General features: G+C 43.2%; 2 protein-coding genes across 5 annotated transcripts; one reads left to right on the forward strand and one right to left on the reverse strand.

Annotated features, from left to right (window-relative positions):
- The first annotated feature begins 715 nt into the window (after positions 1-715).
- Positions 716-6,985, forward strand: ENPP4 (ectonucleotide pyrophosphatase/phosphodiesterase 4). Of its 2 annotated transcripts, XM_040554276.1 has the most exons (5): positions 760-849; positions 1,627-1,729; positions 2,246-3,107; positions 4,017-4,187; positions 6,425-6,985. In XM_040554276.1, exons 3-5 carry the CDS (start codon positions 2,288-2,290, stop codon positions 6,787-6,789), a joined length of 1,356 nt encoding a protein of 451 aa, XP_040410210.1. In that variant the 5' UTR covers positions 760-849; positions 1,627-1,729; positions 2,246-2,287; the 3' UTR covers positions 6,790-6,985. The 2 variants fall into 2 exon arrangements, with proteins under 2 accessions (XP_040410211.1, XP_040410210.1); XM_040554277.1 differs by lacking the exon at positions 1,627-1,729 and having other exon boundaries at positions 716-849.
- Positions 6,986-10,275: 3,290 nt separating this feature from the next.
- Positions 10,276-23,897, reverse strand: ENPP5 (ectonucleotide pyrophosphatase/phosphodiesterase family member 5). Of its 3 annotated transcripts, none has more exons than XM_040554275.1 (4): positions 23,665-23,897; positions 19,176-20,066; positions 15,969-16,145; positions 10,276-14,405 (listed from the first exon to the last, which is right to left on the reverse strand). In XM_040554275.1, exons 2-4 carry the CDS (start codon positions 20,059-20,061, stop codon positions 14,032-14,034), a joined length of 1,437 nt encoding a protein of 478 aa, XP_040410209.1. In that variant the 5' UTR covers positions 20,062-20,066; positions 23,665-23,897; the 3' UTR covers positions 10,276-14,031. The 3 variants fall into 3 exon arrangements, with proteins under 3 accessions (XP_040410209.1, XP_040410208.1, XP_040410207.1); XM_040554274.1 differs by lacking the exon at positions 23,665-23,897 and adding an exon at positions 21,820-22,090; XM_040554273.1 differs by lacking the exon at positions 23,665-23,897 and adding an exon at positions 22,018-22,046.

The raw sequence follows: 23,897 nt of genomic DNA on the forward strand, positions 1-23,897 counted from the left end.
CCCTCAGTTCTTCTCAGCCCTGCTCACCTCAGTTCTCTTTCCCTCAGCCCCTCCAGCCCTTACCAGCTCCCCTCAGCTCCCCCAGCACCATTCCTCTCAGTACCCCAGTTCTCGACTTCCCTCAGCCCCACTCCCCCCGGCCCCTATCTGACCCCTTTGGCCCTGCTCCCCTCAGTTCTCGGGTTCCCTCAGCCCCACTCCCCAGAGCCCAGCTCCCCCCAGCCCCTATCAGCCCCCCCAGCCCCACTTCCCTCAGTTCTCCCAGCCCCATTCCCCTCAAGTACCCCTCAGCCTTGCTCCCCCCAGCCCCTATCAGCTCCCTTCAGTACAGGATCACAGAACCATTAGGGTTGGAAGAGACCTCCAAGATCACCTGCTCCAACCACCCCCCTACCACCACCATCACCCACCGAACCATGTCCCTAAGCACCACGTCCAACCTCTCCTTGAACACCCCCAGGGACGGTGACTCCACCACCTCCCTGGGCAACCCGTCCCGATGCCTGACTGCTCCTTCTGAGAAGAAATGTCTCCTCATTTCCAACCTGAACCTCCCAGTACCTCCCAGTAGCCCTCCCAGTAGCCCCCCGCCCCGATCAGCCCCATAGCCCTATCCCCCTCGGCCCCCCCCCTCCCCATTCCTCCCTCCCTCCCCGCGTCCCTCCCACCCCTCCTCCACCAATCACAGCCGCCCCCAGCGGGCTCCCCGACCAATCGCAGCCCTCCCCGGCGCTCCGCCGCTCTCCCCCCCCCCGCCGATGGCTGCCGTTTGCCCCTCCCCTCCCCGGCCCCTTCCCCTGCCCTGCCCCTGCCGCCGCCGTTCCGCGACCCCTCGGCGGGCACCGCACGGTGGGCTCGGGGCGAAACCGCCGGGGGAGGGTCCAGGGGGGTGGTGAGGGGGGGGGCTGGTGGTCTTTAGGGGGATATTTAGGGGTGTTTGGGGGCGATCTGGGGTGACTGGGGGCTGTCCCCCAGAAATAGCGGGGTGCCACTGAGCTGGCGGTGCTGGGCTGGAGGGGCTCTTCCCCCGGTTTGGGGGAAATTTTGGGGGCCGGTGGGCCCAGGGGTGGCCTCACGGCCCTGCGGCACCTTCTGGCTGCCGGGGGTGCAGGGAAGGTAGGGCTGGTGGGGTGTTGTGGCAAAGAGTGGGGTCAGGCTGCGCTGGGGGCACAAGAGGGGTAGGACAGGAGATGTATGGTAGGGTTAACCCGAAATATTTCCATCTGTCTGTCCCTGGAGTGTCTAACATCGCTGTGGTTAGAAAGTTCTGTGCTTTTCCTCCTCAGATCAACCTGGTTTCTGCAAATGCCATAAAGGAGCAAATTGCTGGAGCAGGGCTCGCCTTGGGAGCAAGGCAATCTCACATCTCCTGTTAATAATCCCAAATTTCCTCCTTTTTTAACATCCTATAAAATAATCCTACATCTCCCCGACCCAAGCACCCATCGCATGAAAGAAGTTCGAGCATGTCCTTTCCGCTGCCAGCTTCTTCTGATTTAAAAGGATAGGGAAAAAGCTCATAAATTATACCCTCTATTCATACTGACCTTTAATTCCTTGATAAGAAATAACTTCACTCACTGCAGAGGTTGCTAATGATTTTTTTTTTTTTGCTCTTTGTTTTAGAGAGACATATGACACACAAAGAACAGGTTTAAATGCTGTTACGGTCGATGTAGAGCAGCTCAGAAGGAAAACAGAAGTAGCTCCTGGCAGTTCCCTGTATTGAGTAAGCAGTAAATCAGTCGGAGTGTTGAAAGGCTTAAAAGCCTTCCAGCAACTCCAGATGGTAGGAAAGGTGGGATGAAAAAGGAAATGGATTTCTGGGCTGAGCACTGATGTGTGAACGGGAGTCCTGAATGTGGAGCCAAAGTTGTTTAGTGCCTGTGCTTGAACACGAGAAGAATACAGGTTGTTTGTCTTGGAGTACAGAATAGTAATAAGAGAGACAAAAGGGTGAAATAACTGCTTAAAAAAAAAGAGAAAACGAGAAAACAGTTCTTCATTTCATTTAGTCTGCGATGAGAAATGTCTCGCTGCTCATTTGTTTTGATATGTGAGGAGCTATGGCAATATATGGAAACTTCTGAAGTCAGCAGGGAAACTTTCTGTTGGCCTCAGTGGTTGTTTACACCAGTTGTTCTGCAGTTAACCTCTACGAGGAAGCTGTGCGTGATGTATAGCTAGTTAAACTGGTTCCAGCGCGCTTATTTTGAATCGTGTCTTGTCTTTTTACATTTTTCAGGTGCATCTGCTTAATTGCTGGAAATATTTGGAAGTATCAACAATGAGCTTGCTGCTAACCTTGCTTCTGTCTGGAATAGTCACCTGTCATGGTCACCCCAGTGATTCAGTGCCCAGGTTACTCTTAGTGTCCTTTGATGGCTTCAGGGCTGATTACTTGGAAACCTATCATCTTCCTCACCTTCAGGAGTTCATTGAGGATGGTGTGCTTGTAAAACAAGTTACAAATGCTTTTATCACCAAGACTTTCCCAAACCATTACAGCATAGTGACAGGTTTATATGAAGAAAGCCACGGCATTGTGGCTAATGACATGTATGATGCGGATACCAAGAAAAAGTTTTCGCAGTTCAATGATTCAGATCCCTTCTGGTGGAATGAGGCGATTCCAATTTGGGTAACAAATCAACAGCAGGGAAATGGGACGAGTGCTGCTGCAATGTGGCCTGGTACTGATGTAAAAATTAACAATGCGACCCCCCACTTCTTTATGAAGTATAATTTTTCAGTAACATTTAAGGAAAGAGTGGAGAAAATTGTTACGTGGCTGAACAGCTCTGATCCAGTAGTCAATTTTGCTACATTATACTGGGAAGAACCAGATGTAAGCGGGCACAAGTATGGACCGAACGATACTGAGAACATGCGCAAAGTATTAGAAAAAGTGGATAATCATGTTGGTTTCCTTAAGAGTAAACTGAAGGCCTCAGGTTTATGGGACACTATTAATGTCATCATAACGAGTGATCATGGGATGGCCACGTGTTCTCCAAAGAAGCTGATTGTCCTGGATGGCTGTATTGATCGCAGTAACTATATTCTCATCGACAAGAGTCCAGTTGCTGCAGTGCTGCCAAAAAAGAGTATGTGGTAGTTTTTGGTTTTTTAAGTTGTATATTGAGGTTTTTTTTGTTTAAGTCTTACATTGAGATTTAAATCTTGCTTACCTTCAGGTCTTGTGCAGGACAAGTGTAGCTAATACTGCATGACTTGGATGTAATTTAATGGAAAAGCAAAAAAAAAAAAAAAAAGTCTGTTCAGAAGTTACTTTGCTTTAGTAATCAGTGGGATGAGGAGCACTGGGTCAAATTGCCTATGCAATTAGGCACTCAGAGTGCCTGCTCCCTTGTTGCTCATGTATTCTATAAGGTTGCAATTCATAGTGAGCATGAAATAAACCGTCAGGTTTATTCAGAATAAAATATCTCGTTGTTGAGACTTCCAACTAAAAATCTAAAACCAACTTTGGTTGCTTTACAGCTTTCGTTTCTGTGAATGAAACTTGAGTTTTCATACTGTGAATTTGTTTTCTGTATCTCAGGGTAGTCACTAACAGGTGTGATTCATGACGCTGCCGGTCTTCTCAGTTTCCTCAGCTGTGGCCAGACTGAAGCAATTATAGCAAACAACATGATTTATAGATTAGCAAAAAGTTTATTTTCACTGCTTTGGCTAAAATATTGACTACTTCGGTGTGTGATTGCTTTCTCTTGATTTCTCTGCTTGAATTTTGCACCCACTCCCCGCCTCTCCAAAAACACAGAGTTGAATTTTAGGTTCTAGACACAAAGTGCCTGACTTTAAATGGGAGCAAGTTGTAAAATCCACCTTGATACATTTCACTAGGGACATGGAACAATCATTTACTCTCTGCATTTTAAAAAATAGTAGTTTGGGGGGAAAAAAAAAAGAGATTTAGCTTTAATGACAGATAATTGCATTAAGCAGGACATAATTTCCAATTGTTTCATATGCATTTTTTTTCTTGACAGATAAAAAATATGTATACAACTTACTGAAAAAATGCAATAGTCATATGAAAGCATATCTCAAAGAGGAGATTCCAGAACGATTTCATTATCAGCATAATAAGAGAATTCAACCCATAATTCTGGTTGCAGATGAAGGCTGGACAATTGTGCAAAATGAGTCTCTTTTAAAATGTAAGTATCATTTCCTCGTTTTTGCTCCTTGTGGCTTGCATCGGTGAAGTGTTTGGGTTATTCCAGCAATCTGTAGCAGGTCCTAGCTTGCGAGTGGAGTCTTCGCGCTGTGCATCTTTAGGACCATCTCGGGTAATGTTTTCCAGAACATTCTCAGCCTCAACCTGGAGTGTTTTAACAGATGAGGATTATAGGGGATGTTATGTTGGCTCCAACACTTTACTAAGTTCAACTTAATAGCCTGAGATACGCTTTGCTGGCTAACTTGCCTAAGGTAACTCTAAGTCTTTATCTCAAGCTTTGACCAGCATGTGGTTTAAATGTTTGTGCATAAAACCATACATATAAGGAACGTAAATGAGGAAACATTTAATGTTACTGTACACACATTAGGGAACAAAATAAATGGGAGGAAATGTTAGAAATAATAGAAGCTCAACAATAATGGTCAAAGAAGCCAGAATTCTTCCTGTTAGGAAGATACCAAATAGCATGTTGTAAAAACAAGTGACAGATGTTACTTCACACAATGCATTGGTAAGCTATGCCCTTTCTTCCTGCTTTAATAATAATAATAATATATGGGTTCAGAAAGCAATTGGACAAATTTTTGGAAGAGAAATCCATTAGTAGAAATGAAATACAAAGGTACCAATTTCCAGGGAGTTTCTAAGCAGCTGAGAGCTGCTGTTGCATGGTTCCCAGGCTATCTGTTATGACTGCTGTCAGGACAGGGTGCTGGGTGGTGTAAACTCCCAGTTTCACCCAGCTTGTCTGCCCTTTGCACATTTAAGTCCAAATTTTCTCGTAATTTGTGCAAAAGTACTGTTTATGATGTAAGACATGCTTGTATTTGAATTTCCCCCAAAGTTTGCCGCAATCATCCTCAAACTGACAACATTTAACCCCTTAAAGTGCTAATAGAACTCTCTTTGTTTTTCATGGTTAGGTTCAATTTAATGTACCTAAAAATAGTTAATAACTGTATATTTAGAAGTAACAGTACTTTGTTGGTTGACATGAGTCACTTTTCGAAAGAATTTTGCTAGCCACAGCTTTCTGGAAGCAGGGAGGGGATGTTTTAGCCTAAATGGCAATGTGTTTATTGTTCTCATGGACGAAGTGGCAGCATAATGATTGGCAAGTGTACCGATACCAACACTGTTCCTAGTACACGTGAGTCCTCCTGCAACAGCACTGTTCAAAATGAGCAAATAGTGGAAGGAAAAAATCTAATCAAATCTAATTAGATTAGATCTAATCTAGTCGCAAGCGAGAAATGGTGCAGTTGTGTCTTCATAATAACAAACACAATGGTACAAAACGTTAAAAAGGAATGTTGAAAGTATACCGAAGTGGTAAGTGTGACTTCAAGCAATAGGACTCGTGACATTTCAGATCAGAAACTTTTTAGTGAAGTGGTTAAGGAGACAGTTCTGGGGGCAGATTTACTAAACTGATATTAAGAAATGAACTGTAAACCGAAACACAGTAACTCAAACTCTGTGCTATGAGAAATTTTTGGCATCTAGAACACATTCATTAGGCGTGTTACTAGGAAATTGGACTATGGCTGCTTTTAGCTGTTTATATTTCACAAAATGTTGCAGTATTTCTTAAAAATCTACCAAACGCCTAAGTATTGGTGACCTTGCAGCCACGAAGTTCTGTTGTGTGTCTGTCACAGGCATCACGATCCTTTGGCTGTTTTTGCTTTTGATTATGTAGGGATTTGTTTGGGTATCTAATCTGATAAATTTGGGTACCTAATCTGATAAGCATGATCTAAGAGTACTTTAATATGCACAAACTGAACACCATCAAGGGGAAAATGTTTGACTTTTATGAGACAGGTGCTTTTTAAGGGGAACTCTCTCTCCAAAATCCAAGAAATGCAAGCTTGCATTCCAGCTACTGACTCGTGCAGTGGCAACACCCTTTTCAACTTCAGCGTGAGGAGTGTGAGGGGGGGAAACTGGAAATGTCAATGAGCAAAAAGAAAATAGATTAACCGGGGGAGGTGGGGAAGGAACGTGGCTGAAGGCTGGTATGGGAAGAGACTGCTGGGGAGCCAGGAAGAGGGAAGGAACTCTGGGTTCCTTCAGCGTTTGATCCAAGGGCTGTGTTTAGTTTTTGCATCAGTCCTTGGTTAAAATACGTGCCTTTTGGGGGTGGGGGGAGTACTTGATATGCAAACAGCAACTGTGATGTTAACTCTTGAATTTGCCTTTCTCCAGTAGGTGACCATGGCTATGACAACGCTCTCCCAAGCATGCATCCATTCCTGGCTGCTCGAGGGCCTGCTTTTCATCAGGGTTACAAGCAGAGCACAATGAACAACGTTGATATTTACCCAATGATGTGCCACATCCTGGGACTGACCCCACAGCCGCACAATGGCACTTTCAGTAACACCAAGTGCTTGCTCACTGACCAGTGGTGCATAAATCTCCCCGAAGCTATTGGGATAGTTATTGGGGCTTTTATGGTACTGACTACTTTCACCTGCATTATAATAATCTCAAAGAACAGAGTAGCTCCTCCACGTCCGTTTTCCCGACTTCAGTTACAATCTGATGATGATGATCCTTTAATTGGATAGCATGCAGAGAGCTGAGCCTCGCTTGCTAAATAGTGATTTCAGCAAGCCAGTTCAAGATTGCACTGGACAGCATTCTTTGATGCACTTTAATGGTATCTGTGTAAAATACTGTACAGCCAGAACCTGCTAACTTGTTTGTGTGTGTTACCTGAATAGTAGTCCTGTAAAAAAAAAAAAAAAAAAAAAAAAGTATTTTCAGAAAGAAATACTGAACGGGTGGCTTTTTGCTGGAAGAGATGATTAAGAAAATAAAGATGTTTAATTTTTCATTCAAGACTTTGCTTCTAAAATGAAATTCCAGACTGTGAACTAGACAAAATGAATTTTAACATTTGTAAGTGATAATTATTTTTGGTATTAAATTTAAATTAATGTTGATTTCTTTTAGTGTTCTTGTAGCTGTATTGAAGAGATGATCTTTTTTCTGAGACTTAGAAGAAGTTAGTTCAATTCGGACGCTATCTTCCGATTTGTTCTTAAATCTGGGGAGAAAGGGTGGAGAGAAGAGGTGATATTTGTGTTTCCACCTTAAGCCAGCAATATGACAAGTAACTGGTGAGAAGGAAAAAGGAAGTCGGTGAGGAAAGAACTGTTATGTGTCACTTCTATGCTGACAACTAGCTTGAGCAATAAAGTGTGTGGTCCAACAGCTAGAACACTGGGCAGATGCTGAAGCTTCCGTGTGTGTCTGTGGATGACTCAGTTCCGCAGTTCCTGCACTAGGAGAGCTGAGACAGGACTACTTGCTTATCTCAAGGATGTTGATTTAATCTGAGAATCCTTGCTTGGGTTACTCAGCTTGATGGGCTGTAGTAGTAAAATTGCTGCTTCTAAACACTGTGAAAACTTTTTTCAGGCGTAGACTGCTGAATGTGTTACAGAATAAAGGTGGGTAATGCCCTGTGTACTGGCTGATGATTGTCTTCTGAAGGCTGTCATGTCGTGAAAAAGAACAAGTTGAAAATGTCATCGAGCAAGGATTCCAAACTTTTGTTTTAAACTCTGGAAATTTAAAGGAAAAGGCTATAGCTTCTTTTCTGAGTTAGGATGACCTTTTATCAAAGTTCTGGTGAAGACCAATGCAAATCATTCTATTTCTAATTGAACCTCTAGATTCCTTTTCAATCGTTGAGTCTAGTAATTTCCCATACAAAAAAAAAAGGCAGTTTGATATAGATAACCTCAGTACCTCATCTTTCAGTGAGGAAGGAACGTGCAATGATACTGTTAGCGTTAACCCAGAGAAGAAAACTACAGTTACAAAGCCCTTTTCCTACATGTTTGACAGTTTTACAAACTGATGAGTTGAAATGAGAGAGCTGTGGTAGCTGGTAGCATGCAATATGATTTCTTGTTCACAAGCTCAAATTCAATGCAATTTGGTATTAGCCACTGACGTACTCTTAGTAACTGAATTGGAAGTATGGACCTTGGGGGGAAGGGCTTCTTCTAGCTGCCTATTGAAAATAAGATAAACTAGAGTGTTAAAAATGTGCTCAGGTTTTACAAAGTCACATCTCCTCTCATCTGAGGATTCTGTTGTATTGATTAACCACAAAATATGAAAATGAACCTATTCTGCTTTCTTTTTCCGTTTTTGAACTAACCATTCTTACTACTTCATTTTTTTTTTAACTCTAGATTAATCTGAACTGAGAGTCTCAGACCCTAGAGTTCTCTCAGAGATTTTTCAGTCTCTACTGTTGCTGACAGCACACTGGATGTTTGACAGCTGGTATAATATACTGGTAACTGGATTAAACACAGGTTGCTGCTTCTTTGTCCCCTGTTGGAAGGTCCGAAATAATTGATTGCATACAGTAAGAAGCCAGGTTAATGCCTAAGGACAAAGTGAATGTTAAGCAGGGTAGAGTGCAGGCTTAGAGTTGCTGTGAAAGGGAGGATGCCTGAATTCCTACCTGAGAGGGAGTTGTTAGATTCCTGTAGTTTTGCTAATAAAGGCTGCCATCCTCAGAGGGGGGTAGATGTGCTGGAGATGCTTTGTGTCGCTTATATTTGGAGAGCCATGACAGCTGAATTATCTTCATCTTGCTGGCAGGGCTGGTAAGACTGAACTGTACTGTCCTCTGACTGTGAGGGTTATTCTGCTAGGTGCTAAAACAGATTAGCACAGCACATGCTGCGCTCTGTCCTTCCTTTCCTCCCTCCTGTCCCAGCCATCGATGTGCTTTCAGCTCCGCGTGCATCACCAGGACAGGCCAGGGTAAAGGTTCCCACCCAGATTTTAATTACCAAGAGTGTAAATGTGCAGGGGGTAGCACTCATCTCCACTAACTGCTGTAAGAGATGAGGAAATGAGGTTTAAGTGTGTTGCTCCAGCTCACCCATTGATAGGAATTGCTGCAGACAACTGAGCTCTGAAACCAGAACGCGAGCAGCACAAGCTAGCAGGAACCCTTAATGCCCTGTACTTCTCTTCCCTTTATCACTGAGAATAAAGCCTTACAGCGTGCAGTGGGAAAGAGTCAGAGAGCTTCAATAATTACTCAAGAAATAGGATAAAACCATTCCAATTGCATCGCTTGTTATTTTCAATCCCAAAGATGAAATATGGCCTGTGGGAGCGCTGAGTACTCTTCCTAGTGCAATTCTTTGCTGCTGGCAGGGAGGGTTTCAAAGGAGCTTGTCCACATCCAGCCCTAAAGCCAGGCTTTTCAGAGAGATTACATACAAAGCAAGAGAATCCAGAACGTGGCCTTTCTCTTTTGAGACAAATGTAATGTATATATGGTCATTTTTAAAAAACTGTTAGTACCTTACAGTTAAAATCTGTACAAATTACTGCTTGTGAAAATAAACTGCTCGTTTCTTTCTGAATGGTAAATTCAAACCAACAGAAGGAGCTGTGGTTCCCCCTTCCTGAAAGCTGTGATAAAGGAGACATCCCACAACAGTTTGTGGTAACATCAACGGCTTGCTAAATACATTCAGCTACATTCACATAGGGCTTATTAAATTAGGGGAAGTTCTTAGTATTTAAACTAGCACTGAAGTGGAGGCTCACTGCTGGGAATTAAGTTTTACAAGGATTGATGTTCCATTTCTTTACTTGACCTCCATAAACCAAGTCTCAGCACTGGATGTAGAGGCCTTAAAATACCCATCCCTCTGCAGTGGTGTCGTTTTTGTCCGCAGCTGTAGGATTGAGCTGATTTCAAATAGCGATAGGTCCAGAACACTTGTTTCAAAGGAAAGTTTAAATTTATGATAAAATCAGAAGTTGCTGGCTTATTTTCATAAGCAGTACGATTCTACACCTCCAAAGATCAGACCACAGGGACAAATGTTTGCTTTAATATGCAGAGTGCTGTTCTTTATTGAAGAGAAAAACAACTCAGCAGTAGACATTTGTTAACTTAGTATGACTGAGACTGCATTATGGAAATACCATTCATTTGCAATTCTGCTATTGAATTTACTGTTTCCACTGTGCTCCCAACAATTTTTATATTCTAACTTCTAATAAATGCTTAAAATAACCTTTCTGTATTACAGACATTTCATTTCTTGAAAGGTACATACATCGGCATAGGTAGGATCAAGACTGCATCTGTGGTGATAACTTAAGCTGGGAAGATTAACAGCAGGACTCAAACTGCGTGTTGGTCACTGCCCCATGCAGCTCAGGATTGTCTCACATGCCTGAAGTGTCACGTTGCACAGCTCTTTGCTTTATAAAAGCCAGCTTTTGTGCCTTTGTTTTTTTTGAGATTGTTATTTAATTTATTTTAAACAGTATTACTGCGGCTCTACAAAGGCAGCTTGGAAGAATTTTTTGATTTAAAAAATAAATAAAAATGTATTACTGCTGCTGGTAACATACCTGTTACTCCTATATTCAGTAGCAAGGTAGGAAGCAAGGGAGTCTTTTGCATAAGAACCTTGACCAAAAATTCTTAAATCCTGCTACACTTCTAGTTATTTTTAATGAAGACATATGCTATGCAGAGTACAAGAAATATTTGGGATCCATATGATTTAAGTTCATTCTTCTCCAAAACATTGTTTTTAAATTGAGCGAGCACTCAGTGCTCAGTAGCACTACAACAAAGATATATTTCAACTTCAACATTTCTGAGCAGGAAAGAAGTATTTGGCATCTCAAAGTATGCTTCACAGGTCAATAGTGAAGGACAATATCATGCACGCAAGCTTCTCAGTCCCCAAGCTTAAGCTACAAGTGGTATACACTATACTCATCTCCACTTTCCAGTCGACGTGTTCATACATCGTAAGAAGTATCACATACACAGAAACCAAACCCCACGTCCTCCCCAGCCAAAAAGGTAGCCTGAAGAATCAATCTCACATCACAAGTCTGAAAAGTTGGTATTTTTCTCCAGTGGTATCACATGTTCTTTCAATTTCACTAAATGTACAGACACAATCTTAAAACAGTGTTTAGCACTGTCTGGGCAAGCATCCTCACAAGGTAGCTACAAAAGAGATATCTGCAAACACAAAAAACAATGAAGGGAACATGTTTAAACCCAAACCGAAATACCTGAATGCTGAAAGGCTCCCTTCGGTTTCCTATAAGCTATCATTTTACCCTCTTCAAAGAAAGGCTTTACAGAGCAATACAAGGCAGTTAAACTGAGAAGAGTTCTCATGGTTACGGTCCCAGCCTGCTTTGAATATTGTGTTTCCCAAACTCTTTGTCAGTGGAAACCAATTGCTTTTCTTGTCATGTGAATAAATCCCAGCAGGGCTGAGTAACGCTGACCTTGCCCCTTCCTTAAAATCAAGGGTCACCTTGGCTGACTGTAGGACTACACCTGTCACAGTAAGAAAAGAGTTGAATACACATCTCTGAGAAAATAATGCGGTTATTTTCACATCTGCCAAAAGCATTGCTATGAAACTACCGCAATAAAGACAACTTCTGTTAAAGCAGCATGTTCCAACGGGCCCCAAACAGGGTGACTGAAGAAGCTACAGAGGATGGGGGGATTATGACACCTCGAGAGGAAGTTCATCTCCAATATTCATTGTTACTCCCGTAACATCAAAATGTCAATCTGTCTTTAAACACAAGCTGAGTTTGCACTGCAATTAGTTTTCAAGTTGTAAATAAAGAATAATGTAGTCAACTGCCATCCATTTTGGACAGTAGGTGGGGGAAAGGGATTAGTAACAATTTAGAAATCTAGGTTTGCTACTCAGACTTTCCAAACCTCCCTAGAAACTACTGAGAACATCACTACTGCCTCCAGTTTTCAACTCGATCCTTCAGTTTTGGTTGGCGTCAGCAAATCAAACCCCAGGCCTACATAAGGGGCTGCTCCACTAAGGGCCAGCTTTCCAATGTCAGGCACTGCTACCCCAGAGGTTTCCCTTTGGTGTTTTCATAGGAAAACGGCAAGGCAAGAAAACAAAAGAACACAGAACAGTAACAGCAGAACCGCAGAGATGAGTTAGCTCAAGGTACAAAACACTTCACATCCCCACACCAGGGGCTCCTGCCTTCCTAAAGCTGCTGTTACAGCTTGACCTTAGGTTGGCATATCCACTCCCTTCCCTCTCAAGCCTTTTCTCTGCACCTAGCTGTGGCCTCTGGAAACTTTCCATGTCTGCAAGACAGCTGAATGCCATGCAAGCGTCCTGAAATGGCAGAGGAAACCAAGAGATGACTGCACAGCAGAGAGCAGAGCAGTAAGTCGTGTGGCACTGCAGAACTGCCACCGAGGCAGTAAGCTCACTTCTGAACTCACCTGGATGCCATTCGTTTAGTCAGGAATTAAGCTTAGCAAAATAAATTCTGGACTTAACTCAGCTTGCCGTCGGTCTTGCTAGGCCTGCTGGCAACCCTCCCATCTGCAGTCTGAGCTGGTTAGGCACAGCATTAGCTAGGCACAGCACATCTCCAAGGCCAAGAGGTTCCCATCTTTGCCCTCTGCTGGATGCTGCGGATAAAGCAATAAATGGCTTTTACAGGAATAACAGACTGAATATTACTGTGAATTTTAAAAGATCTTTTTTTTTTTCCCTCCTTCAGGCATTGTACTCGGAAGCTAAACACAAACAAAAACTAACTCAGAGGAAAGCACAATCAGTTTGTAAAGAAATCTGATGACTAAACAGCTTCCCTTACTTCATATCACGTCTTTCATACACACCTTAGCCAGCAGCTCCTTATCTACCATCTAAGTGAGCTCACAAAACAAAACAAAACGAACGAAAACAAAAAACCCCACAACCCTAAAAACAGGGGCAAGATTAATTTCAGCAACACCCACAAAAGACTCAGAGAAACATACTTTTATTGACTCAGTTTTATTGACTCATAATCAACAACTTTCCCTGGCAAAGACATTCCTCTGCAAGAACAAACTCCAGTTTTGTACTTTCTTTCAAAGTGTGCTTCTTAGTTTTAAGAGTAGGTTTTTTTTATGGCTATTCCTGAGATTGTGTGTTTAATCCTAACCATATCAAACTCTAAGGCCCCACCCAGACACATCAGATAAAGCATGAGACAGCAAGCCAAGCTCACCCTAGCAAGCAGTCTCTGGTAACAGATCAGATTTTAGACCCAGTAACAAGCTCAACAGCCCTCTGAAACAAGCTTGCACATGCCTGTTCCTTAACCGATTCGACGTTATTCAGAAAAAAATTTCTTGTGACAGAAATATAAAAGACCCCATTTGGATATACATCTTTTGTGCTTGTATGGTGTATTTAAACTGCCAGCCTCCTAGGAACGCCTAGAAAATATAGTCCAGTGTACAGGAGACAGTGGAAATAGTAAAGATCTACATTTACTTTAAAAAAAAAAAAATCAAGTAGTTTAAAGCTGATTGCTAAAGGCAATACCACCTCGTCACATTCAGTGACTTGATAGAACCTAAGAGATTAATATATATATATTAATTAAATCAGCACAAAAGAGCCTGAAATGCACTTCAGTTGATGTTATTTCCCTAAAAGCAGCTCAGAATGAGGTACTCAACATCTCATTCCTACAAGTCTACCTACATATACAGCTTCCCAGCTGTACCTCCAAAAGATTAAGTGCTTATAAAGTGAAACAGAAACACACTCTGTGTGTACCTAGTATGTACTTCAGTGTACCAATGGATCAGGATCTGTTTTCCTTTACTCTGCATGTTTATGCTGAACCTCTTCTATTAGTCTTTATTTGTACAAGCTTATTTTAAGCATCAAGCAAGAAACAGTACCAAGTGTTACTCTAAAACTTCACCGTGCCTCCACTGGCAAGCATTATGAATATTGTAAGAGTGGCCGGGCAGCTTCAGTACATTGCATTTGCATGGTACTTGCTTGGATGAGGATTAAATGCTTAACAAAAAGTGCAAAAAAAATCATAACAAGAAAGCTGCCTAGAAAGACTCCGACAACAGTAGCATAGACGTCTGCTCCCGAGAGTACAGGAACCTTTTCAGCAAGAATATATTTCACATTGTTGAATGAACCATTGTTTGGCAGGGGGGTAATACTGAGGAGATGGCACAACAAGGGGTACAAATCTGTAGAATTCATGGCTTCTCTGGTGACATTCTTTCTGAAAGCAGGCCCGACTGCCAAAAAAATTGGGTGCATTTCTTGTAAGTTGTTGTCATATCCGTGATTACCAACTAGAAATAAAAGAGAGGTAAAGGTCAATATTCTGAAGTTGCAAAGCAAGCACTGAACCTTTTCCCAAAACTAGCATAATGCAGGAAAGGAACAGCCATCCTCATTTCTTCTTGCAGAGGTTTAATAGAAAAATTTGGTCAACACCACAAATATCCCTTAGTAAATATCAGGTCATAGAAACATACACAGAAGACGCCTTAAAAGAGACTTAAGAGCTTATTAAAATAAATAAACAAAGTTCACATGGCAGTAATTGTACTTTCAATGGCATCCTACACCCAACTATCCTCAATTTTGGTCAAGGAAAAACGCTCACTTTGCAAGTGGACCAGTTCTCTTCGAAAAGTCCACGTAGAGAGAGGTTGGTTGATTCAGCAGCGGACAGACCGTAGGTCCTGACTGTTTTGACACCCTAACCAGTTTTGTGCACCGCCTGCCCATCAACAAGGAAAAAGTTCGTGGATCTCTAGTGCTTTTTCCTTGCAGAGGCTCTAAAACCTCTGAACAGAAACCTCTGTGCAGTAACAAACAGCTGCTTTCATCAGCTATGGAGCAGCTGAAAAACTCAGTTGTCTTTCAAGCTTCATAACCTCAGCAGCAAATTTTAAACAGATTTCAGTTAAGAACTTGCATAACTATGTAATAACAATATTGGAAGCCTCTTCTTGGACTTCTAGTGAAACCACTTAAGAAACTTGACTATTTGGAGCATCACTGGACATCTTCAGCACTTTGTTCACATTTAAGGACGAGGTTCTTTCAGCTTTTCAGTGGAAATGGTATGTATTCCCTGTAACATGTCACAGATCCGGCCTTCCCGTGACACTTATATCAATCCTTTCCAGCTACCTAAAGTTAACAGCTTACTGTCTCCGTTCCAACTACAATGGATCTCAAAACCCCAAGGTGAAGAACGTGACGGTGAAGTATTTGGTTGTTTTTGTGTGTGTGTGTGTGGTTTTTTTTTTTTTCTCCTCAAAATCACCTAGAAGACATATTAATCTTTAAGGTAAATGACTGTACAGTGTCTATCAACTTTTTCTAGAAATAGAACAAGGCTGCTCTAAGAGTAGACATCCACAAAAGCCGAGGACTTTCAGAAAATATTCTTGCATTTCCAACCTAACCTTTCTCCAATAGCTCAGTACTCCCAAATAAACACTATTCATCCTTGACAAGTTCCGTTACAACCTCTTTCATTTTCTCAGAAAGAGCTCATCAGCCTGCTAGATCTCACAGGAAGACCTCAAGTTATGTGGTCACTAAACCACTTGAATGATCTTATCTCATTAAATTTAACTTTTTGAAAGACTAAGTCCAGTTCCCTCCCCCTTAACAGTAGTGTACTTCCTACCCCATCGGGGAAAATACGTATTTATATCTATCTTTATAAATTAAATACGTAATTATATAACTATATAAATTATATATACTTAGCTTTGCAATTTCTCCTCCCACTCTTTAAAAAAAAAAAAAAAAAAAGCATTGGTTGAGGTTGGGAGAGAAAGTACTATGTAAGGTTTCCGACTAGGAAGATAACACTGTAAAGACAGAATACTTACATTGAAAACCATCAGACTTATTGAATACAATTTCCCATCCTTTATCAGCCACAGCTAAGATTGGCTGAATTTTATGGTTGTGTTTGTAGTGGAATCTATCTGGAATCTGCTCCTTTTTATAAACAGTCATGCTGGGATGAGCACTGGCCAGAGCTTCATATACTTCATCCAGTTTGCCTTCAAACAAACAAACAAAAAAACACCAAAAGACAAAACTATCAATACGTTTACTAAAATCATCACTACTTTAAACACAGCTGTCAGGAGAAAGAAAAGGACAAAATGCACTTCCCCAGAGAGTACTGTTAGTTCCTTGCCTTTAAAGTGCCAAATAGAGGTGTCACCTTGTTTCTTAATTTGCTTATTTCTGCTTTCTGAACTTTGCTTTCCAGTAAAAGTCAGTGAGCATGCAGGGTGCAGCAGCACAAGCTGGGATGCCAGCACACAGAAAGGAGAAACCAAGACACAGCCAGAACATAAAAACAAGTCCAGGAATTTGTTTATTGGTGCAAACTTCTCCCCCCCCGCCCCCTAACATTTAAGCATAGATTCCCACTGAGGATTGTGCAGTGGTTTCAGTAAGAAGCCTGTTGCATATCAGCACAGAACCTCAGCTGTGTGCTATTTAAACACCTTGAGCTACACCAATGCACAACCCACACCTCTGAGTTCACAGCTGCTCCCTGCAGACCAGCTGCAGTGCTTCAAGGTCTGAAGCAGGGCTGTAAGACATCCACATTGTCCCTGTGACCCATAGGGATGTTTTCAGCAGCTGAGTGGGATTTAGGCCCATCCTGTCACTTTGACCTACCATTTCTAGCTAGTCCTGCCTTCAGACCCAGCTGTGCACCCTGTAAACTGAAAATAGTTTAATGTGTAAGGTTTCTTATCTCAAACTGGCATAAAATGAGAATCACCAAACTTAAGAAACACAATAAAGGTCAAAGTGAGGCAGCATAAATTCTGATATAATAGACACTAGCTACAGCAATGAGGAAAGGACTCCATCCTCGTACTTCCAGGACTACATCAGTAACAAAATTAGTTTACCTATGCCAGTCCTCTGTATGAAGTAATCAGGAAGAGAAGCCCAAAATATAAGAAACTGTGTCATTACACTAATTTAGTTATTTGAATTAATATATTTATATTCGATGCAAGAAAAAGCCAGCATTGCCACCTGTGCTATTGGTACCACCTTCACAAACATTCACGTAGTTAACTCAGCACAGACCAATACACTGGAATGGTTAAATGGTTATTTTAATTCATTTCCCTGGGGAAAAAATACACAGCCAGACAGTTAAAGTAGCAGAAATCTCTGCATTTTTAAGCATTCAAAATTTTTCTGAATGTCTTACTAAGCTTTATCATTCCCTTGGTTTAAGCAAGGCAAAAGAAATAACTGTGATGAAAAAAAAAATGAGACCTATGTACTTAAGTATATTTCACGGTTAAAGTGAGAATGAATCATACTGTTTTACAATAAAATCACGGTTAGCAAAGCGGAAAGTAGTAATTTGAGCTGTGCTCAAAACTAATTCTTGCTTACTGTTAGTGTATAATAGGTAACTGAACCTCTGGGCAAAAAACAAATCCAGCTTATTTATGAAATCCATTGAAATAGCTTTTTGTTTTGTTTTGTTTTGTTTTTCTCTTTTTATACACTATTCTGTCATCTGATTGCTCCTTAAAGAGATACTTTTTTTTTTTTTTCTTAAAAAAAAAAAAAAAGCATTTTACTGGATGGGAGAATCATTATGTATCAAGTTCTCATTTACCACATTAGGGATGCTTCAGCACTAACCTTTACTTTTACAATAGCTCCTTTATTCGGTAGTGAGAACATTCTGGTCAGCACTACCAAGTTTGCATCCACTAGGATGGAGTTCTCGAACTCTGCTCTTCTGTCACCACCGAGAGAAACAGCGCCCAGCTACGAGCACGCAAGTGTGCTTAGGCTGCAAATGAATCTCATTTTGCAAACTCCCACACTGACATTTTAGTCTGCATCAGTAAAGGACTATTATTCAAACTAAAAATGACAGCAGCAGGCACTTGTTTACGCATTTAAAGGTCACTTAAGTTCACAAAGTACTCTCCCTGCTGGTGCATTAAATGCTGCATGCTATCCATTAGTGATGCAAATGTTAAACAAATCTTAAAACACACCTTTTCAGAAGGCCATCTTATAACTCAACTTCCAAATTAGTGCCCCTGCCTATGTGAAAAATGCTCTTCTCCAGGCTAATGCATTAGCCCCACACAGTAATATCTTTTGATCATAGAATAATTAAGGTTGGGAAAGACCTCTAAGATCATCTAGTCCAAGCTCTAACCTAGTACCAAAGTCCACCACTAAACCATGATACTAAGCTCTACATCTACACGTTTCTTGAAGGCCTCCAGGGATGGGGACTCAACCACTGCCCTGGGCAGCCTGTTCCAATGCTATACAACCCTTTCAGTAAAGAAATTTCTCCTAATATCCAACCTAAACCTCCCCTGGTGCAAGTTGAGGCCATTTCCCTTCGTCTTACCGCTTGGAATCAAAATAAAGAGCAGCACCTCTACATCAGGAAGATTGAACAAACAACTGGCACTTCAGCAATCCTTCAATGACTGCAACCAGACTTCTGGTTTTGATTCCACCAGTACTCTTGTTCAACATTATCAGAGTAAAAATGATATGAACGTAACTGTCTCTTCAGCATGACAAGAGGAAAAAAAAACTGAAGTGAACTGCAATAGCTTGTAAGTATCAATCAAATAGCTAACACAGGCTTTCTATTGATTGAAGGTCACCATCTGGTCTCAGTTTACTGTCTGAGTTATAAATCTAGTTCTTCATCTATGGCTTTAGCATCTTGATGTAAGGGAAGACACGTAACATTCTGTGGCTATCCATCCGGAATGCCATTCATCCCTGATAGCACCATGAGATCATCTTACTTCTCGTAAGGCCTAAAGGATATGTGGCAGTATTACTCACACGCAGATTTGCTCACTTTCCATTTTAGAAAGTTAATCCAGGCTTTTGACAGAGCTATCAAAAATAACAAGGCAGTGATGCTGCAAATACTCCTTGTTCAAGGGTGATGCCCTATCAGCATCAGTGCTGCTACTACCACTTCAGTTAAGGAAAAAGCCTGTAAAGTTCTAATGCTCAGTATTTCCTTCTGAGAATTTTAGTGCTACAGCTCCTACCTTCTTTTGGCAAAATAGCTACTGCAGGAGAGTGGTCAATGACTCGATAGAGCTCTCTGTTCACATACTGATCAAGCTCAATGAGCCGCTCTGAGGATGACTGTGACATCCCATGGTCACTCGTGATTATGACATTTACCACATTCCACAGCTTCGCTTTCTTCAGTTCAAACATCAGGTATCCCAGCTTCTTGTCAATATCACTAATTATCGGTCCCATAAGTGGATTTTCTGGGCCCAGAACATGGCTTATCTCATCAGGCTGTTCCCAGTAGAGCAGACCAAAATTTATGGGTTCTTCCAATTTAAACCAGCCGATAAGCCTAGCAACTCTGTCTTCAAATGAAACAGATTCATTGTAGGGCATGTAATAGGTCGGAAAGACTCCACGTATTTTCACATCCGTTCCAGGCCACATAGCTGCTCCGGTTTTATGTCCTTCCATCTGGTTTGTTACCCATATCGGGCTGGCTTCTTCCCAGAACTTGGAATTATAGATCCCACCTTCCCGAATGGAGCTATCCATGTTGTTCACAGAGAAAGTTTCATTCAGAATAGGGTCATACATCTCATTAGCAACTATACCATGGCTTTCTGCATAGAGACCTGTCACCATTGTATAGTGATTAGGATACGTTTTCGTTATGAACACGTTAGTGACCTGTTTAACGTGAACACCATTCTCCATGGCATAATGAAAATTGGGAGTTGAGACTTTATAGATGTAATCCCATCGAAATCCATCAAAAGATACCAGCAACACCTTGGGATGGTCTGGCTGCAGAGAGAAAGCACTTGGAAGAAATAGTAAGCAAGTCACCAGGACTCTCCAACAGCAGTTCACGGCTATGCTGGAAGGTGTTCTTCCCCTCTTCTGAGGCAACATGGCACCTGCCGGGTAAAAACAGAAGGTTTATTTGCATTGACCTGTTTGTCAAAGCCATGACAGTTTAAGAATGATTAGCTAAAATATTCCTTATATATGCATACCGCTTGCCTTACTAACACTGGGAACTCCAAACATAGGAACAAGACCATTTATTTAACAGTTAATGATATCCTAATTTCTGAGATGGAATAGTAAGACATTTGCTGAATGAAATACAGTTCACAAAGAAACTTCCTTATGAACACCACCACCACCCATCTTCCTCCTTTCTTCCCCATGCTCCCAATATACCAGAACTTCTGCTCTTACCACTTGACAATTCTAAAGTATTTTCCGTATCCAAAGTTGTGAGAAACTGTCCTATGAGAAAGCTTCTGCTTGAAAAAGTTTAAGATGTAAACAGGGGCAGTTCTCACCTTGAGAATACCAAAGTCCATTACCACCAGAACTTTATAACCCTCATATAAAACCTTGGGGCATTTCTTCTCTTGCACAAGTGCGGCAGCAGGCACGCTAGCATCACCTGGTAACACGGCAGGCAGGAGCAGAAGTACACGCTGACTGCACAGCTCCCATCAGGGAGGGGTTCCCAGCTAGAAGCCACTGCAACTTCTCAGCCCCAACACCCTGTATGGGATTGCCAAGTGTGTGTGGTACAATTTATAATGGGGAAGTGAGCAAGCAAGCTTTGCATTTCAGACACAACTGTACAGCAAATAAAGGATTTTGTGGCTTAAAAGGTGTCAGATCTGTCTGTTAGACAAGCAAATAGCATGAACATCATATTCCCAACATTTTATCTCATCTCTAACCTGATTGTAGCTTCCCTGTGTAACCGGGCTCTTCATGATCAACTAGTTTGGATGCTTCCTACCCTACTGCAGATAGCAGTACAGATAGCATTACAAACAAGAATGTACACAGGTCATACAAGTCAGGGTGCAGTTTAAGTCCTTACAATTAACCACTTCGGTCTCCGAATGGATTGGGAAGAAGTGGTTGAAACAGTCAATAGTATTTTAGATGGCTCACCACTGTACTACGTCTTTCAAGCAAGCATAAATCCCATCACTCATCTGTTCCAGTCAAACACCACTACTAGCTGAGGGCAAAAGCAGCAAGAAAAGTATGGCAGGAAACAAGACCAATGATGCAAATTTTTGCGGGGGACAGTGACCACTAGACTCCGTACCCTAAAGCATTTGCTCCCTAGATAGAAATGCAGCACTAATTCCTATCATGTGACTCAAGGATATTGACTAATCTTATCTATGATTGGCATTCATTATCTAATAGCATGATATAGTCCGATACATAATTTCATATCAATTAAATTGATCTCCACCGCAGTATTAAGGGTTGTATTTCCTGCCTCAGGTTCCCCCAACTCTTCCCAAACATGCTCTTTTCAAAACTCAGTTACCTAACTCAAAGCAAGGACATATTCCCTGTAAGAACACTCAAGCAGGAGGATTTCCCTATCCATAACTAACCTAAAATTTCTTGCTGATGAAAAGTGTGTTCCCTACTTCTTGCTCAGCAGCATCATTTAACCACAAGACCAGATACTGTTCTATCTAATCCTGCACATGAACTTTACTCATACTACACACAGTTCCCTTGAATTTCCCATTTGTCAGCAATCCTTTTGAACCAGTCACTACTGAAATTCAGCTAGAAACCAGTGACTGTGCCACTCAATACACCAGTGTGCTACCCAATAATTCTGCATGAATATTCTGGGTGCATACATACCCTGGTTAATATGAAAAGTCACAGTTTAACAGGCACCTGGATATTACTACAAAGATGGAAAAGTGTTTCTCATTTTGGTAGAACACAAGATATACTCCATTGGCTCTCATTCCCCAGCTAAATCTCTCCCCCTATGCATGCCCTGACTGGCATGTCTCTTGAAATCCTAGCCTGGAGCCCTGCTAAGAACAAACTGACCCTTCAGAGGCATATTCCTGCTGCTGGCCCGCACCGCAGACCCGAAGGCAACAGAATCACAGAATCACAGAATCACAGAATCACAGAATCATAAAGGTTGGAAAAGCCCTCCAAGATCATCTGCTCCAACCATCCCCCTACCACCAATGTCACCCACTAAACCATGTCCCTAAGCACCACATCCAACCTTTCCTTGAACACCCCCAGGGACGGTGACTCCACCACCTCCCTGGGCAACCCGTCCCAATGCCTGACTGCTCTTTCTGAGAAGAAATGTCTCCTCACTTCCAACCTGAACCTCCCCTGGCACAACTTGAGGCCATGCCCTGTAGTCCTGTCACTAGTTACCTGTGAGAAGAGGCCGACCCCCAGCTCCCCACACCTTCCTTTCAGGCAGTTGCAGAGATCAGTAAGGCCTCCTGTGAGCCTCCTCTTCTCCAGACCAAACACCCCCAGTCCCCTCAGCCACGCCTCACAGGACTTGTGCTCCAGGCCCTTCACCAGCTTCGTAGCCCTGCTCTGGGCACACTCCAGGGCCTCGATGTCCTTCTGGTAGTGAGGGGCCCAAAGCTGAAGACAGTACATGTGCGGCCTCACCAGAGCAGAGTACAGGGGGACAATCACCTCCCTGCTCCTGCTGGCTACACTATCCCTGATACAACCAGGATGCTGTTAGCCTTCTTGGCCACCTGGGCACACTTCTGGATCATGTTCAGGTGAGCATCAGTCAGCACCCCCAGAGCCTTCTCCTCTGCACTGTTTTCCAGCCACTCTCCCCCAAGCCTGTAGTGCTGCATGGGGTTGTTGTGACCAAAGTGCAAGGCCCGCGGGGCACTTAGCCACGTTGAACCTCACTGGCCTCTGCAAGACAGAACTGCCCAGTCTCACTCCCTGCAGGACTTCTTTCAGCTGGAGCTCCAAGAGGACGGGGTGCACATGCTTGGGGCCCATTCGCCCTCACCTCCCCCTGCCCCATGAAGCCTATTGGATGGCTGAGCTGCAAGTCCCCATTCTAGGGAGGGACAGGCACAAATTGAACCCCTCACAAGAGAAACTGGGGCCACACTTCCGAGCTTTCCACTTCAAGGTGCCAGCGCCCGGGGGAGCTCAGGCCCCTTGGGGCTGCTGGGCCTGGAGCAGAGGAGGCTCCGGGGGTGCTCCCCCATGGCCGTCAGTACCCGCAGGGAGGTGCGGAGAGGCCGGAGCCGGGCTCTGCTCAGCGGTGCCCAGGGCCGGGCCCAGAGGCCCCGGGCCCAGCCTGGAGCCCCGGCGGCTCCCCCTGCCCCTCAGGCAGCACTGCTGGGCTGGGCGGGTGCCGGAGCCCTGGCACGGGCTGCCCCGAGAGGGGCCGGGGGCTGCTCCTTGGAGAGCTCCCCGAGCCCAGGGACGTGGGGCTGGGCACCCTGCTGGGGCGGAGGGGGGACAGGGGCACCCAGGCGTGCGCCCAGCCTCAGCCATGCCCTGATACGAGCTCACAGCATGCTGGCACTGCCACAGGGGACGGGGGGGGGCAGCCCTGTGGCCCTGCCAAGATGGCAGAGCAGGGAGCACCCTGTCATTCACCATCATGTGTGCGAATTAGTGCCTTCGCCCCATGACTCCTTCTTTCCCCCCCTCTCTGCAGATGCCTGCTGTGCCAGGCTGTACCCAAGGCAGCGGCAGCTTTGCCTGGCCGCGCTGCGCTGCTGTGTCCTCACGTCTCGATTTTCTCCACCTTTCAGGAGCCCAGACTTCTGTGATGCCAGCACAGGGCCAAAGGCGGGGATGTTGAGGGTTACGGTGCCAGGACGTCCCGTGGCATTACTTTCAGTAAACAAGGACCCAACCCAAGCTAGCTGTACTTTGAACTGACTGTAAATGCAAGAAGTAAAATTTGCTTT

Source organism: Cygnus olor, chromosome 3 (genome assembly GCF_009769625.2).
Source record: "Cygnus olor isolate bCygOlo1 chromosome 3, bCygOlo1.pri.v2, whole genome shotgun sequence".
NCBI classification, from domain to species: domain Eukaryota; kingdom Metazoa; phylum Chordata; class Aves; order Anseriformes; family Anatidae; genus Cygnus; species Cygnus olor.

Bases quoted from the DNA above. Each gene is read 5' to 3' on its own strand.
- ENPP4 (XM_040554277.1), top strand. From the start codon at position 2,288: ATGAGCTTGCTGCTAACCTTGCTTCTGTCTGGAATAGTCACCTGTCAT. The intron at 3,108-4,016 runs GTATGTGGTAGT...TTTTCTTGACAG, and splicing joins TGCAGTGCTGCCAAAAAAGA to ATAAAAAATATGTATACAAC. The intron at 4,188-6,424 runs GTAAGTATCATT...GCCTTTCTCCAG, and splicing joins AAATGAGTCTCTTTTAAAAT to TAGGTGACCATGGCTATGAC.
- ENPP5 (XM_040554273.1), bottom strand. The intron at 16,146-19,175 runs GTAGGAGCTGTA...GTTTGTTTGAAG, and splicing joins AGCTATTTTGCCAAAAGAAG to GCAAACTGGATGAAGTATAT. The intron at 14,406-15,968 runs GTAAGTATTCTG...TTTTATTTCTAG, and splicing joins TAAGTCTGATGGTTTTCAAT to TTGGTAATCACGGATATGAC.